Here is a 20,435-nt window from a genome sequence, read left to right as displayed (position 1 = left end):
TATGAAGCATCTATGCAGGTTTTCTATCCTATAAATATTTTGAATTTATTCAAACATATATATATATGCTATATATTACATATAGATGGAAAGGATTGGGTGAAAATGAGGCCTTTTGGGACTTCTGGCGGGGAGAGAATTAAGGTAAGGTTTTGCAATATAAAATTAAACTCAACTAGAAGATATTTTTTTATCATTTTGTTCACTGTTTTCTGTACATCTGGTACAAAATATATCTGTTGGTTACAATATAATCGTGTGCCTAAAAATAACTGTCTCTTGAAGTACTTTACACATGCATGACATGTGTTATGTTGACAGCTATATAATAGCAACAATGATTAGTTTGCTGTTGCCCATTTCAGGTTCATGTCTCTGGTGGAGTAATGCTCTGACCACATCTACATCATACTTCTTAACTTCAATATGTTTAGGATTACAGGAAGGCACATGCTAGGTAAATCAAAGCACTGTAAGCGCTGTAGGCAGTTAACCAAAAACAAAGGCAAACGTAATTATGAAAACTGTGGCAGTGTTGCTTCAATTTTTTTTTTTAAGATTTGAAAGAACAAACATTAAACATTCATATATTGTACATTTATGTTCATTAAATGAATTGATTATTAAGGCAAATAATTAATATTTCATCAAGGTTTTCAAAAGCAACTCATATCTCAATGTAAATGACCCCCATCTTCACCCCCAAGTGCATGATGTTACTCCATACCAAGTTTGGAATGAAATGACAGGTGATTATAAAACAGTTGGTCAAACATTCTCGAGCTTTACACTGCTTGAAAGATTTATATGTTTTCTTTAAAATGAGCCATAAATGAAAATTATTATAGGCCCAGAAATATTTAATTAATAATTAAAGTAAATTCAATTAACCTAGACTCATTTTTTGCATCAATAAAATTTTATTATAAACAAGAAATAATTGTAACAGGATGTCGTTACGAAGTCTCCCAAACAAAGCCCCCATAATTCATCATTCCCATGGTCTCCTGACATTGGGCAAAGTCCAGTTCATATTGGTTTGGTCTAGTAAAGTGATATGCATATGTGACACCTAGGAGATTGACCCTGTATGTCATTCAAATCTTTTTGAAATGATGAACAGGAATAAATATGGTTTAGGTGTGGGTATCTCGACCGTTTATAAGTTATCAAACAGGAGGGGGTGGGGTGACCCCAGGGACTCCCCCTATATTTCATTTGATTTGTTATATTGTCCCATACATGAATACATATGGTTTAGGGGTGGGGATCTCGACCATTTCCAAGTTCTCAAACAGGAGGGGGTGGGATGACCCCAGGGACTCCCCAAATATTTCATTTGATTTGTTATATTGTCCCATACATGAATATATATGGTTTAGGTGTGGGGATCTTGACTGTTTACAAGTTCTCAAACATGAGGTGGTTGGGTGTCCCCAGGGACTCCCCTATATTTCATTTGATTTGTTTTATTGTCCCATACATGAATATATATGGTTTAGGGGTGGGGATCTCGACCATTTCCAAGTTCTCAAACAGGAGGGGGTGGGGTGTCCCCAGGGACTCCCCCTATATTTCATTTGATTTGTTTTATTGTCCCATACATGATAGTATATGGTTTAGGGGTGGGGATCTCAACCGTTTACAAGTTCTCAAACAGGAGGGGGTGGGGTGACCTTAGGGACTCCCCCTATACTTCATTTGATTTGTTTTATTGTCCCATACATGAATATATATGGTAAAGGGGTGGGGATCTCGACCGTTTCCAAGTTCTCAAACAGGAAGGGTGGAACGACACCTATGGACTCCCCCAAACTATTTTCATTTGATCTGTTCTATTGTCCCATACATGAATACATATGGTTAAGGGGTGGGGATCTCAACCATTTCCAAGTTCTCAAACAGGAGGGGGTGGGGTGACCCCCAGGGATTTGTTATATTGTCCCATACATGAATATATATGGTTTGGGGGTGGGGATCTTGACTGTTTACAAGTTCTCAAACAAGAGGGGGTGGGGTGTCCCCATGGACTTCACCTATATTTCATTTGATTTGTTTTATTGTCCCATACATGAATATATATGGTTTAGGGATGGGGATCTCGACCATTTCCAAGTTCTCAAACAGGAGGGGGTGGGGTGACCCGAGGAACTCCCCATATATTTCATTTGATTTGTTATACTGTCCCATACATGAATATAAATGGTTTAGGGGTGGGGATCTTGACTGTTTACAAGTTCTCAAACAGGAGGGGGTGGGGTGTCCTCAGGGACTCCCCCAATGTTTCATTTGATTTGTTTTATTGTCCCATACATGAATGTATATGGTTAAGGGGTGGGGATCTCAACCATTTCCAAGTTCTAAAACAGGAGGGGTTGGGGTGACCCCAGGGACTCCCCATATATTTCATTTGATTTGTTATATTGTCCCATACATGAATATATATGGTTTAGGGGTGGGGATCTCGACCGTTTACAAGTTCTCAAACAGGAGGGGGTGGGGTTACCCCAGGGACTCACCCTATACTTCATTAGATTTGTTTTATTGTCCCATACATGAATATATATGGTTTAGGGGTGGGGATCTCGACCATTTCCAAGTTCTCAAACAGGAGGGGTGGGACGACACCGAGGACTCCCCTAAATTATTTTCATTTGATTTCTTTTATTGACCCATACAAGTATATATATTGTTTAGGGGTGGGGATCGCGACGGTTTACAAGATAAAAGTACATTTTCAAATTGAAGGGGGTTGGAATGACCCCCAGGGACTCGCCCTATATTTTGGTTGATTTTTTTTTATTGTCCTGTTCTCATTACTGAAGACTGCATGTGTCTATCACTTACTGTTTTCTAGAAATAGTCATTTGAAAATTTAAAAAAATAAAATCCCACAGGGTTCTATAGTAAACCCCTCCCTTCTTCAGGCCCCTCCAAATACCCCTAAATAGACCCCAATGCACAAACAAAAGATTAATGGCTCCGCTAGACATGTTAGTCTAATATTTTATGAAACCCTAAGTAAATCTGACAAACGGTCAAAGTTGTCTTCTTAGACGGTTTGAGTGGATTCGGTCCGACTTGTCTCGGGGACGAGTTGTCCACATTACTTAAAACATCCCATTAACGTCGATTTCCGCATCTGTTTCATGACCTCGTTTCATTCATAAAATAACAACAACTTTATTTGGCAAGATAAGTTAAAAATTACCGCCCACTTATATAACTTTATTTCCTCTATCATAGAGATTTGTTGTACATGAACAATATTCCTACGCATTTTGCCATATGGGAAATATAAACAACTTGTAATTACCGATTTTCGGCGACGAAATATTTCATACAATTGTTCTTTGACATCGTAGCCAAAAGCACAGGGGATAATAAACTATGTACCGATTTCTATTGAGCACTACTTCCTATGTGCAACTTCAAAAGTTTTGGGTAGTTCGACGATCATTTAAGGTTTTTCTGGTCTTATTTTTTGTATTCCAGAAATAAAAGTATTAAAAAAATGTCCAATTAGTTATAAATAACATAATAGCCAGCTGGATAATAACAATGGCACATATTTCAGCATTTGTTGGGTAGAACACAAATCTAGGGTGCTCGCATAAGGCAGCTTAACTGCCTAATAAAAAATCTGAACATACATGCATTTACAATAAATTTCAAAAACATTTTTTTATGTATATATAGACAGTCAAGGGTATAACTTTTTATTATTATTATTATTATTTACAGTGCTTATATAGCGCTTATCTAAATAAACAATTACTCTAAGCGCTTTACAGTGCATAAAAAAATAAATCAACGATACAAGTACATATATATATATATATAAACAAAATTTATGTGTCAATGTTGCGATAGAATCATAATAGAAACCGTAAAAAATACAACTCAATATAGGAAAATTAATCAAAGCACGAAAGCGCTGTAAAGGCAGTTAATTACAGGTTGTGTGTATTTTAAGTCCAGTTATATCATTATCTTACATAGTACAGGTGGCTTTCAGTATTTAAGATTTAGAGTTCTCTAATGATATTGAATAAGTTTTATGAATGTCATATTCTGAGCACTATATGAAGGCGATTGTTCTCACTTGTTTATGAACTAGTGCATTGTGTCCAGTTTGTACCTTTTTTATCTATGTTTATAGTCAAATTAGTTATCAAAGGTACCAGGATTATAATTTAATACGCCAGACGTGTGTTTCGTCTACATAAAGACTCATCAGTGACGTTCAGATCAAAATAGTAACAAAGCCAAACAAGTACAAAGTTGAAGAGCATTGAGGACCCAAAATTACAAAAAGTTGTGCCAAATACGGCTAAGGTAATCTATTCCTTGGATAAGAAAATCCTTAGTTTTTTCATTGGCAATCATAACACATCTCCTTATTTATATAATGATCTATATTCAACGACCTCAGGTACAAAAAAAATGTATGTAACTAAACTATGATGGGAAACCTTTGACTTCTTTCTTTATATAAACTTTTGATTTGGTACCATAGAACTATGTAGAGTAAATGTACATTGCAACATGTCAACTCTTTCAACTCCAAGCAAAATTATATTTCCAAGCATAAAGTAATTTATGAATGAAATAAAATGCTCCGCTGGGGCGCAGCTTGATACGACCGCAGAGGTCGAACCCTGAACAGTTGGGGCAAGTATGAACACAACATTCAAGCTTGATTCAGCACTGAATTTGGATTGTAATTAAATATTTGACACAGCATAGGTTTCTGACACAGAATGAAAGTGGTCTAAGATACTTAAAAAAATTTAATTTACCTATTCAAACCATATCATTATTATTTGCTTTTATATATAAATCAGAAATAACCAATTTAAAATGGAAAATTTTAAAGAAAAAAAAGGAAAAAGAATCCCCCCCCCCAAATTTTTTGAACCCCCTTATGATTCATCACCCCAAAACTCAATCCCAGCCTTCCCTTTGTGGTATGGTACCTTGCAGTACAATTTCAGAGATATCCATACACTTAAACACAAGTTATTGTCTGGAAACTAGAAAAATGCTTGTTTTTTGGCCCCTTTTTGGTCCCAAATTCCTAAACGTTTAGGGCAATTACCCCCAAACTCAAACCCAGCTTTCCCTTTGTGATATGGAACCTTGTAGTACAATTTGATAAAGATCCATACACTTACACACAAGTTATTGCCATGAAACTAGAAAAATGCTTGTTTTTTGCCCCTTTTTGGCCCCTAATTCCTAAAATTTGGAGGCAATTACCCCAAAATCAATCCCAGCATTCCCTTTGTGATATGGAACCATGTGATACAATGTCAGAGAGATCCATAGACTTACACACAAGTTATTGTCATGAAACTAGAAAAATGCTTGTTTTTTGCCCCTTTTTGGCCCCGTATTCCTAAAATTTGGAGGCAATTACCCCCAAAATCAATCTCAGCATTCCCTTTGTGGTATGGTACCTTGCAGTACAATTTCAGAGAGATCCATACACTTGAACACAAGTTATTGTCTGGAAACTAGAAAAATGCTTATTTTTGGCCCCTTATTCCTAAACTTTTTGGGCAATTACCCCCAAACTCAATTCCAGCTTTCCCTTTGTGATATGGAACCTTGTAGTACAATTTCAGAAAGATCCATACACTTACACACAAGTTATTGCCATGAAACTAGAAAAATGCTTGTTTTGTGCCCCTTTTTGGCCCCTAATTCCTAAAATTTGGAGGCAATTACCCCCAAATTCAATCCCAGCATTCCCTTTGTGATATGGAACCTTGTGATACAATGTCAGAGAGATCCATAGACTTGCACACAAGTTATTGTCATGAAACTAGAAAAATGCTTGTTTTTTGCCCCTTTTTGGCCCCTAATTCCTAAAATTTGGAGGCAATTACCCCCAAAAATCAATCCCAGCATTCCCTTTGTGATATGGAACCTTGTGGTACAATGTCAGAGAGATCCATACACTTACACACAAGTTATGTCTGGAAGTTACAAAAATGCTTATTTTTGGCCCCTAATTCCTTAACTGTTGGTACCATAACCCCCAAAATCAATCCCCACTTTCCTTTTGTGGTATTGAACCTTATTTTAAAATTTCATTGAGATCCATTCACTTAAACTAAAGTTAGAGTGCGAAAACTAATGTGTCTTCGGACGACGACGACGACGCCAACGTCATACCAATATACGACCACAAAAATTTTTTTGCGGTCGTATAAAAAGGAGTTCTTAATTAAGAAATAAACTGATTCGCTGAGCAGAGCTGGATACACCCGCAGAGGTACTACCCTGAACAGCTGGGGCAAAAATGGACACAATATTCAAGCTTGATACAGGTCTGAATTTGGATTGTAATTAAATATTTGACATATTATAGTTTCTGAATAAATGTAGTCAATGAACTTGAAATCGGTTATATGAATTGAATTTATATTCAATTAAAGATTTCTTGCTGTTGTGCAATACACTGTGCTGTTGTGCAATACTTAATAAATCTGTTGCCAGACTATAAACAAATAAAGTTCAATTTCTTCTCAATGTCATATTTGAAATTGATGAAAATCAATAGGGAGATTACATCAATAGCTATAAATAATTCACCACGGTTTCATGTGAACTGCTTAAAGCATTTTTGAGTTGTTGTCCAAAGACTGGAAAATCCCCCCTTTTTTAATGAATAAAACCCCATAACTCAGAAATGTAAAATCTAAAATTTATAAAATTCTAAAGGGAGCTTACGGATTGATTATTTAGTCTTAGATGCAAGATTTTTTTATCAGTTGTTAGTGGCTTTGAACTAGCTGTCAGTAACTGCGAGTACTCTCAGATTTGTACTTAGTGTCTTTTTGTTGTTTGGATGTACAACTACCCGACCACGTCCACTTGTATTTGTATTTATCCATCTGATGAGTTTAGCCTCTTTCAACTGATTTTTATAGTTCTTTCTTATATTGTACTGTTACACCACTGTCCCAGGTTAGGGGAGGGTTGGGATCCCGCTAACATGTTTAAGCCCGCCACATTCTGTTTGTACATGTATGTGCCTGTCCCAAGTCAGGAGCCTATAAAAGTGTAATTCAGAGGTTGTCGTTTGTTTATGTGTTGCATATTTGTTATATTTGTTCATTTTTTTACATAAAATAGGCCGTTAGTTTTCTTGTTTGAATTGTTTTACAGTCATTTCTGGGCCTTTTATAGCTGACTGTGCGGTATGGGCTTTGCTCATTGTTGAAGGCCGTACTGTGACCTATAGCTGTTAATTTCTGTGTCATTTGGTCTCTTGTGCATGTGTGGAGAGTTGTCTCATTGGCAATCATACCACATCTTCTTTTTTATATTTACATCAACAGATATAAAAAATTCACCAAAGTCAAGGTGAGACAACAAAACTTAGTTGTAAGATCTCTGAAATTTTTTACAGGGTACGAGTTTTTCTCATTGTTGGAGATTGTACGGTGACAGTAACACCTGTAACTGCTTAAACCCATTTCTTATGCACTTTAGTTTGATAAACTCACTGAATATCATACCACATCTCCTTATTTTTATATGCATTACAATTTACATGTGCATGTAATTGTAAATATATATATATCAGAACAAAATTCATTGCGTCACAATACAAGTTCTAAAATTACACAACATAAAACAACTAAATGTTATTTCAGATGAAAGTTTTGTTTCAGTTCCATTCATAGGATTTATTAGAATTTTGTATGTTTTGCCAAGTCCAATAATTCGCTCTATGTGACATAGAGACATAGTTGACTAAACCACCAGGTGTCGAACATTCAAGAATTTTCAGTGTTTCTGTTTTTATTTGATGAAAAGGTTGCCTGAGCTCTAGGAGCTTTAGGTTTTATCACGGGATATTCTGTGCTGTCAATAATAATCCAAGTCGTAGGAAACTTTAATTTGAAGTTGGATGGTGAAAAATACCTGACTAAACCACTAGATGGCCAAGTGTTAGCCTCACACCACTGTTTAGACATAAAAACAATCCATGTATACACAATATTCTTAACACTAGATTCAATCTAGAATCTAGACAGTTCAAAGTTGGTTGTATGATGCCTCAATTTCATCAAAGTCATAAAAAAACTGATTTTCAACTGACACCCTATCAATTTGAAAATATATGTATCTCAAACAATGTGCTGCTGGACCAAGTGTGGTCAAAACAAATAAAAATTTAGTATACAACTCTAAACCGGTATAAAAATGCATGGCTGTGTCACGTGTCTTCATTTCAAAATTCTCTGCTGAAAACATAGGCATTGATGGTGTTTGCGTAATTCCATCTGTGAAGCTCAACATTAGCTCGGCAGTTGGTGGTGGACAGTCATAAATCCTTTCTGCAGTATGAATGACTTCTTCAGGAAAACCAACTTTACAATCAAAACTTTCCTCTAGATTTCTACTACAATATTCATCAAGTTTAGTTCTTTTGTTTTCACAGGAAACTGCCCTGATTTTTCTTTTTGTGGACGATTCAGTCTCTTGCTTGGTCCAGGAAAATAGGCTGGGAATTGCAGTAGACTTAAGTCTCTGTATGGTGGGTTTGCGCCCTGAAAAAGGTTATAAAACATTAGTTTTTTTTATAATTAAATGAAATTCCATTAGCAATGTATACTTTGTACTACCTGGCGAAATATTAACTAGATTTATTCATTACAATCTGGATAAAACTATGTTTGCCTGATTCAATGTATGTTATGTCAATCCAAAGGACAAACAATGAGAGACTTATGCAACAAACGTACATTGTTTGTACCTAAATAACTATAATATAGATGAGAGCATGTCATTGTTTTGTTCCTGTTAACATTGTCATTGATATTTTTCAAGAAAGTCTATGAGGCATAGCTTATGCATTCCTGTCATTACTACATTAGCATAATTACTGCTAAAATAATTCTCAGTATGATATACCTCTTGTAAGAAATCATTATAATTGTAGCAATCACCAAAAAATCTCAAACAGATCACATTGAATCGTAATCCAAAAAATTATGACGTCTTGAATTACCCACCCCCTTTTATTCTAAAACGATAATTGCGGTTGTAAACAGACTTTGGTTTATTCGCATGGCGATTACATATATAACTATATATTTCACAAGGAAAATAGAGTTTTACCATGAATAGTTTCCTGCACGTAGTCTTTTTCAGTAAAACGTGCCTTGCAAACAACAGCTGATTGAGATGGACTCCACGATATCATCGTGTTCTCGTCCAATCTGCGTATGGGCCATGGCGTTGATCCAACTTTTCCTTCTTTTTAAGTCATTTGGAAATGCATGTCCTCCTCTTAAATGACATCCAGGTACACAACAACAAGTACTTGGCATCGTTAATTAAAAATATAACTGAAATAGTTGCAGTGCAGAAACCGGAAGTAGAGGAACAGGATCCGCTACCACGGCGCCACCTATTCAGGAACGATAATTTGCTACTTTATATAACTGCGAAAATAACGTTAGACGGGTTCACGTGCATAAACAGAAATGCGCTTTAAATTGTATAATATAATTCATGTTCAGTCGACCTTTAATTATTATATCAACGACTGAAATGATTTATAAACATCTAGATTGCAGATAACACTCGAAATTAACCCGAGCTCTTTCCACACGGAATTCAAATAATTCTAGTTTGTCAATCGGTTGACTGCTTATAATGCAAAATACTAATATATCAAAAGTTTTTAAAACTAACAAAACACAATGATCGTTTCTCTATTTCCCAATGTAAATGAAATGAAACAAAAAACATTTTATATCGCAATAAGAAGAGGAGAGAATTCAACATTTCCGGATCTACTTGGAGTCTAATGACCCCCCACGTAGATAAGTTGGATATCGCGGAAGGAAGGATTAACCCGGCAACTAGAAAGGCATTAAAGCACTGCCTTTAAAAATTATTCATCAAAAATAATTTTAAAATATAAATAAATTTACAGCTCTTCTATAAAAGCATGCAAAGCAAACCTTTGATCAACTTGCTTGCTATGTTTGTTTGGATGTTTGTAAACAAAAGGTAGGTAGTCTATTTCAGTCTGTTTACTATATACTGGAATTTAATTGGACAATAAACATTAACTTCATTGCATGTCAATTTTTATTGTCTAATCAAATTCCAGTATATACAAAACAGACTGAAACTCCGCCTACCTATTGTTTGCAAACATCCAAGCAAACATAGCAAGCAAGTTGATCAAAGGTTTGCTTTGCATGCTTTTATAGAAGAGCTGTAAAAAAAAATATATATTAAAAAAAAACAACAGAAGAGCTTCAATTTAGAAATTGGACTAATAGCTTTATGTCTAACTATAAAAAGAGTAAAGGAAATAAATATGCAATAAAAAGATAAGTAAGTATGAGAAATGTCTAAAAATAAAAAGTGCAAGGGAAATAAAAATGCAATAAAAGTAAGTATGATACATTAAAATATATACTGAGATCGAATAAAAGTCTAATACCGTCCAATTATTAATTATGTGGAAAAGCCTGTCTGAATAAATAAGTTTTCATGTTTTTCTTGAAAGCATTCACAGATTCCGTGTTTCGCAGTTCTTTCGGCAAGTCATTCCATAAAACGGCGGCCGCTCTATCAAACCGTCTCTCTCCGTTTGTTTTTGTTCTAACTGTTGGTTTGACTAGAAGCATGTTGTTTTCTGACCGAAGAGTTCTTGTTGGCTTGTAAATGTTAACTAGTTCTTGAAGGTACACAGGTGCTTCCTGTTTCAGAGCTTTAAACACATAAAGCAACACTTTGTATTTGCAACGAAATGTTATTGGCAGCCAATGAACAGATTTTAAAATTGGACTAACAAGTTCATTTTTCTTTTTTCTTGTTATTAATTTTGCGGAGGTGTTTTGTACACTTAAACAAGTTATTACAGAAAATATCAGACATACTGTTATTGTGGGAATTCTGACAGAGTTATCTCCTCCTGTCATGAATTGTGTTGAATTAACACATGTTTGTTATTGTACAAAGAAAAAATGTCTGTAATAACGCCTTTTAGTTATCACAGACATTATCACGGGAGAAACGCAACTCAGGTCAGATACTTTCAAATTTACTGCTGTTTGTTTTGTTGTAAAGATCTCGAGTGATTTCAACATGGATTTATAACCATTTAATCATAAGGTATCATCGACGAATTGCTAAAATAATCCCAAATACGTAAAAATATTAAATCAATTCCGCTAACAAAAATTTATTCAAGAAGAAGTTATCATCAACAAACTGGTAATCACTGTGCCTACGTTGTTCGACCGAAAATGGCGCAAATAATAATGTAACATGTTAAAATCACAGGAGATATTAACAACACAACAAAAACAGCAGTAAATTTGATAGTATCAGAGCCAATTTGTGTTTCTCCCAACGAAAAATGTCTGTGATAACTGAAAGGCGTATTTTTCTTTGTACAAGAGCAGACATGTGTTATTTCAACACAATTCATGACAGGAGGAGATAAATCTTTCTCTGTCAGACTTCCCACAATATCAGTATGCCTGTTATTTTCTGTAATAACTTGTTCAAGTTATACCCTTGACTGATACATGTAGATAAAAACATTTATTTGTTCTCTCAATATATACAGGATTTTACACCAGACCATGCTTTTATGTCTGGGCTACTGGCTACCTGGTTTGGTAAGGAATTCCATAACCTTATTGTCCTACATAATGCCGGAAAAAAATAACATAAATGGTAATTTTTGGGAGAGAATGGCTGTACAAATATATGTTCTTTTGATGGTACTTAGTATTGCTTGTTTGGGATGGAAACTAATTGATGTTGGATTTTGTAGAGCATGGTGACTGATGCAAGATTTCATCTTTGTTGTAATGCTAGCCAGCTTAGATGTTCAAGCATGATACACTACTTGGGTACAAAATGTAGCTGTATTGATTTAATGTATACCTGGCAGCTCTTCTCTGGATCGTTTCGATTTAATGTATTTGTTGTTTCTGCCAAGGGTCCCAGACTGTTGGTCTGACATATGTTTTGCAAGCAAGTTCTTTAGTTTTTATGCTGTTGGTTTTTTTGTTTCTTTTAACATGTTTAATAAATCTTAGTGTCAATAGTGATGCTGTATATAAAGAGAGCACCTGTTCTACATTTGAAAACATGGTTCCTCTACAAAGGGTTTAAAGATAAATTAGATTAGATGCATTTGCTTTATTTGTAAAGTTATTTCTGTGCAACTTCCATGTTAGATTGTTAGAATTGGTAACACCATTGCTTTGTCTGTTGATTTTAATATGCGATCATGTATTGTATCTTTAAAGATGATAGCTTTTTGCTTTCTTGTTCTGTGGATGATAACAGGATAATACAAGAGATTTGATGCAAGTTTTAAGGCATGACAGGACCAAAATATATAAAAAGTAAATGTCTTTTTTGTTTCAGTATATGAAAATCTTTTTATAAGAATCTCACCTATTCACAGTTAACTCGGTCGAAAAGGCCAAAAAGTTTTGGGGTGATAAAGAACAGCATGTCTTTTTCTCTGATATCCAATCTTGCTCTCCGCCAGGAACATCACAGTCTACCGTATAAACTAATTCCATCCTTTCCCAAATTCAATTCCCTCTTTTCAATGTCATAAATTATTTTTGTATAAAACGAAAAGTTAGGTTTCATCAAGCACTCTGAGGACACAGACAGTTTTTTTTTAGTGCGTTCTAAATATAGTCACAGGTTACCATTCAAAAAACGCGTTCGAAAATCTTCTTTAGACATTTTTACCGTCTATCATCACGTCAGTGACAAACCCCAACAACTTGAAGGATTTTTTCGGCAGGTATGCAAATGGTAAACGATAGAGTCAGCTAAACAGACATATTTTGAAAATTGCTTACTGGAAGGAAGAAAGGAAGGATATTTTATTACAATAAAGGAGGGTCTGGATGGGGAGTCCTTCAAATCTGTATTCTTTATTTTTAAGGCCATTTTTCTCTATTCTTTATACTTTTTGCCCATTATTCTCTATTCATTATATTTTAGCATCTCATTATTCTCTATTCTATATTTTTATGGTCCATTTTCTCTATTCTTTATATGTTTTCCCCCGATTATTCTCTATTCTGTAAACCCCCATCCACACCCTCATAAAGGGCCCAAAGGGCCGGTATAAACATTTGACATGACAATAAACTTATAATTTGAAAATGAAACAAATAACATTCGATAAAATCAAGTGATATATAACTGTCTTAAGTTAATATTTAAGCAGCTTAATTAAGCTTATATAATACACCATACAAGTGTGGCTGATTATATATATAGTCGGCTAAATAGTTATACAAAAGATATTTATAAAGTTGTCTTGCCCAAAAGTTCAAGCATGTTTACAGTCCTTCCCGCGTCAGCAGCACGTTGTGTTTATTATTCAGCCGATCTCAGTCGGCAATGACGTGATTTGACGTTTTCAAACAATAATCAAGGAAGTTTTTCTTTCTTTTTTTAAAACAAACAAAAAGTTAAATAAAATTCAATGATTTCCCATTTATTTCCGTTCTAAGGAAGAAGCCCCAATTTTTATTTAAATGTAGCAGTGGAGATTTGGTTACAAGTGAATAGAGTCATACCTAAAAAATTAAACACGATTAAATAATCAACACTTCACAAATTTTAGTAACTTAATTATATTTTGAAAGATATGAATTGTGGAAAAACATAAATTTCATATTCTATTTATTTTATATAATTGCAGACTTATATAATAATCAAACTTTTTAGGTACAACAGTTGTGATGTTACTTTCAGGAACCGGCTTAGCCTGGGATCCTGGCTCACTGCTCGACATCGATGAAGTATTAGATTGGGTCAGGATGCCAGGCTAGAACCGGCTATGCACGTATGAAACGTATGGCAGAATAACACATTTCAATTGTACGTCGAACGATTTTGAAAAGAAATTATATATCTTAATAGAGCCCTTTGACAACTTTCCAAACTCTATCGAACGAACAGCGCAAGTCTTATAAATACTTTGTTCGGTTGTTTATGGTCTTGCTGTTAATTCTAAAAGGTAAAATCATAGTTTGGATCTTCTGCTAAAACCGTATTTTTCAACGATGTTTTCGATAAGACCATCGTTCATATCGCAAATGTCTTCCTGTCAGTATTTAAATAGCTTACAGTTTAAAACATTTTAATGGGTAGTCAAGGTCGTTAACCCCCCCCCCCCCTCCCTCGTCAACATTTTAAATTTTTTTCTCCAATAAACTTCGTTTCCTCAAAATCACTGATCACGCCATTGAAACAGATTAGTATCGGAGTTTGTGGATATAAATGGCGTACTAGTATTTAGCGATTCTTTTCCACGGTTTTAAGATATAAAATAATCATATTACTTATCTATTAATAAATTGTAATATATTTTATTCAGATAGGTTCATTTATAAAATAATTAATGTGATCTTCGTTTCTATCATTTGCAAAGATTATTTTATTCTGTTTTGTTCTCTTATCTCAGAACTGATGAGGTTCAACAGTACTTTTTATTTTAAAAGCATCTAAGAAATACAAACACACAATTGCAGAAACATTCATCAAATTGTTTATACATTATGATGTTTAAATAAGGAATATGAAAACCTTTCTATTTGATTTCGAAAAGACATTAATAGCGTCCCGAACCGACAACGTTAATAAAAAATCGTTGAGTGGACAAACTTGCAAGACATTGGATTTATTCTAAAACGACGGTTTTATCGAGTAAGCAAACTATCGAAAGATATGTAATCATTTTAAAGCGTTCAAGTACAATTACGGTAAAGCACTTTCTTATATACTTGAACTCTAATATTTTAATCATTGATGTCGCAAGTAACACATTGGACATTCTTGCAAGACATTTACTTAATACCGTTGCGTTTTTATTTGTTGTGTGAATGTTGTAAGAAGCCGGTTTTGGAATGATCTATCTATGTACTTTTTTAAGCATCGTTTATCAAAACAAAATAACATGTTACCGTATGTTAAAAAATCCCATAAATTCCGATAGATTAAAATTTTCTGATATCTGATCGTTTTAAAAACTATTCATTTTTGTCAAAAAAAAATCAGTTCGAACGTTCAATCAGCAAAAATTCGCTTATATAATCATAAATGTATTATGCCATAGAACATTCCTACAAATTCTCGAGAATTTCACATTCTCTTGAAGAGCACAAACACGCCTGTAAAGGTTATTATTCGTATAGTCTGTTACGTCTGACACGCCAAATTTTGACGTTTTGATAATAGTTTTGTCTGTATTGGTAACTCTTACTAAAATGTGAGATCTAGTTTTATAGAAATTTTAGAAACGGGTTTACATATTGAGTCCAAAGATATAAGGATTATTTAGCTTATCTGTTATGATTTTTTTTATCAGAGTTGTTTATCATTGTGGTGTGTAGGATTTTGACGCATTAACGCAAACACGTGCGTAACGTCTAAATATATATATGTGGAAATGTCTTTATCTTACCGGTATCAAAAGCATAAACGGTATCAGCATAAGTAAGTTGAATGCAGTTTACACCAAGGAACGATGCCATCAGGATATACGAACATTCTCATTTACCGTGAGAAATAAAAAGAAATGTATTATTCAATATATATCTTCCATTTCTATGTTTTAAAGGACTATCATGTGTTTGACTTACTTCAAGTAAATACATTAAAACTTTAAAATATGTATGTATATAATAATCTTAAGGAAGGTGTTTTTTGTATATCAAATATTTTAAGTAAATCAACATTTTCTACACTAAAAAGCTAAATTATTTTGGCAGTTTTGACTGTTTTTGACTGTTTTTGATTTTCAAATATTAATAATAACCGTTTGCAATGTTAGAAAAATTAAATTTTTGTACAATGAAAAAGAAAATGGGCCTCATCTTCAATAGTATTGGAAGTACATGTATAAATATTCTGCTGTGTCGGAGGTTGCCTTAATATCTACCTAGTTTTATTTGTAAACTATGTGAAGAAATACGTAACCTTATAAAGCTTCTTCTAAGTTCAAACTGTTTAATCAATGAGAGATATTTTTCAAAACCAAAGTTTACATAATTGATTAAATCCACGTTCTATGGACTCTTTTGGATCATACGGTTGTCAGTCTCATTTCACATCTCCTTATTTTATATTTACAGATATTATGATGATGGTGAAGCATTCACACATTCATATGATTTTGTTTTTTTATATTTTTTTTGAAGTTGTATAATCAGATTTCATTTTTGATAAGCTAAGATTTTTCATCCAGTAAGTAAGTAACGGTACGTATTTTTTTTAAATTTTAAGTCGGCATATATGTGCACAATAACAATGAAACATTAACTATGATGAGATCTTTATCGACTACCAAATAAAAAGCGCACAGCTTCATGCAAATACAAATACATAAAAGGGCATCCAAATATAATGAAAGCATATCATACTTGATTTCTGAACCTCCGAGATCAATGCCTATACGGCATTCTTTATGTGCATTGACTTGGAGGTACAAGTAATCACTGAAATATCACAAAATTCCTAACAAAACTAAAAAGCATTTATAAAATAATTAAGCAGTGACACTTAAAATACGCTATAATAATAATGTTTGTATATTGAAAACCCTGGTGTTACAATTTTTCAGTAATACAGAGATTTCTTTCGTTTAAATCAAATCCCTTTAAAGATACAGATATCAAGATCCAGGAAAAGGCAGTTTTCATTGTTAGTATTAGCTTCATTTGAAATAAGTTCAACAGGATAAATCTCTTTAGTGTACATACAGAAGTCGTCATTGTTGAGAGCCAATATATAACTCAAATATCTAAAAGTGTTATTAAATTTTTGTATCAGATGTTGTTTCGATGAGTCTTTGCTGATTTTAGTCATAAATTGTAATTCGTTACAATACACAAACAGGTCCGCAATAAGTGGTGCACAGTTAGTCTCCATTGGAATTCCGATAACTATTCCGATAACTTGGTGATATACAGTATCTCCATAGCAAACAAAAATGTTATCCATATTACAGTTATTGACAATCCATCAAACATATTTCTTATGCAAATAAATTGAAGCTTATACAAGTATCCGATTCCACATGGTTTAAGAATAGTCATGACGTCCCTTAAAATTTCTCAAATATTAACGGATATATTCCGTAACTTTTACTGATGCGAAATCTCTGCTGTATTTGTGAATACGAAAGTTTTAATTCCGCAACCATTCCGCAACGTTTACGGGTGCAGTAACTTTACGGATGCTTTGTGAATAAGGTCAAACAAAAAGCAGAGCAAAAGGCCAGACAACACTCGATAGATAGGGCATGAACCTCAATGCAAGTTTTGCACCCCCCCCCCCCCCCCCGGCCTATAAATCAAAAAGTATACCTGAAATTGTTTGAATTGAGGTTTTTTTTTAATTTTGTATAAAAAGCAGATTTTAAATAAGCAAAGGAAAATTATGTGTATTCTACGAGTTTTTAGAAAATGAAGGTTTAAAATCTGCAGGAGTGTTCCATAAGAGTTTTGATAATCATCATAAATAAAGCAAAGCACACGTTCTTGAATTTTTCTATTTTTCTTGTATTTTGTTCCTCACAGAAATGCCAAGTGAAAGAGTAATAACTAACGTTAAACATGATTACTAGTACGCACATCTGTTTGTTTACCAGATTCCAAATTTACAGTAATAACAGCGTCAATAAATTCTAGCAAATATGTATTACAGCTGCGACCTTTGCGAAAACCATATTGAGAGGATGGAGGATATTTTCTTTAACTGCATGTTTCATTTTTGTTTAATAACTTTCTGTTGAGGAGTTCCAGCAAATAAAGTAAAGCAAATAGGACTGTCGGATAGTTTTCGGGGTATTTTTACCTTTTTGTATATAGTTGAGAAATGGGCAGTTTTACAGTCACTTACATGACACAGTTCCTTTGTTAAGAGATTTACAGAATATGATAGTCAATATATATATATATATATATATATATATATATATATACGTCTGAACCATGACAACTCTAAAACAGATTAATCCATCGGATCACCAGCAGTGATGGTGATACATGGCTGTGTACATTCTGTATATACAACTCTTCTAAACATCAGCCCAACGATGTTAGATCTGTAAATTTGCTTTCGCAAATTTTTTGTTCTTCCCTCGCCGGGATTCGAACTCATGCTACTGAGATATCGTGACACCAAACCGCCTGCACTGTATCCGACGCGCTAGACCACACGACCTCCTAGGATTCACATAATAAAGCTTTCGGTGGCCGGGTGTTACCTTTCCTCGTCAGTTTTAATCTAGCGTCGTAATACAGTACATGATATAAAAGGCATGAAGATGGAATTGTTAGAGATCAGCTGAAACATCTATTGTAAAGTATATATATATATATAACTCGTCTAAACATCAGCCCAACAATGTTAGATCTGTAAATTTGCTTTCGCAAATTTTTTGTTCTTCCCTCGCCGGGATTCGAACTCATGCTACTGAGATATCGTGACACCAATTCGCCTGCACTGTATCCGACGCGCTAGACCACTCGACCACCTAGGCTTCACAAAAACAAAGCTTTCGGTGGCCGGGTGTTTCCTTTTCTCGTCAGTTTTAATCTAGCGTCGTAATACAGTACATGATATATAAGGCATGAAGATGGAATTGTTACAGATCAGCTGAAATATCTATGGTACAGGATCCTACAAATTAATGCAAGATACAGTCACAGAAATAATTATATTTATAAGTACGTCTGAACCAGTGACAACTCTACAACAGATTTATCCACCGGATCAACAGCAGTGATGGTGATACATGGCTGTGTACATTCTGTATATACAACTCGTCTAAACATCAGCCCAACAATGTTAGATCTGTAAATTTGCTTATGCAAATTTTTTGTTCTTCCCTCGCCGGGATTCGAACATAAGGTTGCCGAGTGGTCTAGAGCGCTGGACACAGTGCAGGTGGTGTTGCCTCGATATCCCAATAGCATGAGTTCGAATCCCGGCGAGGGAAGATAAAAAATTTGCTTCCGCAAATTTGCAGATTTAACATTGTTGTGCTGATATTTAGAGTAATTATGTATATATATGTATATACATAATTAATCTAAATATCAGCACATATATATATATATTTCAGTAGATATTTCCTTTTAGGGTCTTGGCTTGATTTCTTCCCAGTGGTCCTGCAGCTTTTGTTTGATTTAAGTTTTGCAGTTATTTAGTGATGCCATCTCCTGTATAGTTAACTTTGGTATTCTGTATCTGTATAAGTAGTTGAACCAAAAATTGGTTTACTTTTCAATATACAAAGAAATGAGACAAGGCCGTAGCGGTCTTTATTGGCGATGATTCCAAGGTTTTGAAGGCTTCTATGGAGTCTTGATGCACGACGTTATCAGGGAGGTAATTCCACTGTATAGCAGCATAAAAGAGTATTGATATTGTGGTGTTTTACTATCCTGAATTGTTAAGGCTTTGGTGATATTGTGGTGTTTTACTGTCCTGAATTTTTAAGGCTTTGGTGATATTGTGGTGTTTTACTATCCTGAATTGTTAAGGCTTTGGTGATATTGTGGTGTTTTACTATCCTGAATTGTTAAGGCTTTGGTGATATTGTGGTGTTTTACTGTCCTGAATTGTTAAGGCTTTGGTGATATTGTGGTGTTTTACTATCCTGAATTGTTAAGGTTTTGGTGATATTGTGGTGTTTTACTATCCTGAATTGTTAAGGTTTTGGTGATATTGTGGTGTTTTACTCTCCTGAATTGTTAAGGTTTCGGTGATATTGTGGTGTTTTACTGTCCTGAATTGTTAAGGTTTCGGTGATATTGCATACTGTGACACATCTGTCAAGGATATTTGACGAAACACAGTCTTGAAAAGTCATTGGTATGATCAACCTTTTTGGTCTTGTAGTTTGGTGTTTTTGTTGGATGAAAATATTTGGTGGTAGAGCCGACACCAACCTCACAACTACCTTGTACAACATGATCAGCTGCAGGCTAATTCGCTCTTCTAGTTATTTCAGTTTCCTCATCCTAGTTATTTAACTTTTTCGTTTTGAAGGCAATATTAATAAATTCATGGTCTGTTATATTTGATGATGGTGTAAATACTGGTTGACATTGATTTTTAAGTGCTATTGCTCTCTGAGTAAGTTGACAACCATGTTTGAGGTCTGTGTTGCCACTGTATAGTCCGATTTTTTTTTATTAATTACTCGTTATTTGCGATTCTATACTGACGGACTTTTAAAACGCAACGCTAGATTATTCATTTTGATTCTCATTCTCAAATATGCAATTCTTGTTAAATAAATGTATAAACATAAATTTCATTCATTACTTCATTGTCTGAAATAAGATGAATTCATTACGTCTTGTTTGATGTTCAAATCATGTGGTGAG

General features: G+C 34.2%; 3 protein-coding genes across 3 annotated transcripts in view; 1 reads left to right on the top strand and 2 right to left on the bottom strand.

Moving 5' to 3' along the window:
- LOC127726320 (mediator of RNA polymerase II transcription subunit 16-like) overlaps positions 1-12,677 on the bottom strand; it is a 35,019-nt gene extending 22,342 nt beyond the window's left edge. The window contains exon 1 of the mRNA XM_052233643.1: positions 12,460-12,677. Within this exon, the coding sequence (XP_052089603.1) occupies positions 12,460-12,590 (131 nt within the window). The 5' untranslated portion in view covers positions 12,591-12,677. The remainder of the gene's footprint in view (positions 1-12,459) is intronic.
- LOC127726325 (cyclin-G2-like) overlaps positions 1-20,435 on the top strand; it is a 486,290-nt gene that overhangs the window by 35,441 nt on the left and 430,414 nt on the right. The gene's annotated exons all lie outside the window — the stretch shown is intronic.
- Positions 7,630-9,744, bottom strand: LOC127726331 (uncharacterized). The gene is made up of 2 exons (XM_052233657.1): positions 9,142-9,744; positions 7,630-8,570 (listed from the first exon to the last, which is right to left on the bottom strand). Exons 1-2 carry the CDS (start codon positions 9,224-9,226, stop codon positions 8,056-8,058), a joined length of 600 nt encoding a protein of 199 aa, XP_052089617.1. The 5' UTR covers positions 9,227-9,744; the 3' UTR covers positions 7,630-8,055.

This window comes from Mytilus californianus, unplaced genomic scaffold (assembly GCF_021869535.1).
Source record: "Mytilus californianus isolate M0D057914Y unplaced genomic scaffold, xbMytCali1.0.p SCAF_17, whole genome shotgun sequence".
Taxonomy (NCBI): domain Eukaryota; kingdom Metazoa; phylum Mollusca; class Bivalvia; order Mytilida; family Mytilidae; genus Mytilus; species Mytilus californianus.
The sequence above is the reverse complement of the archived record's forward strand: the minus strand, read 5'-3'. Positions and strand labels throughout refer to the sequence as shown.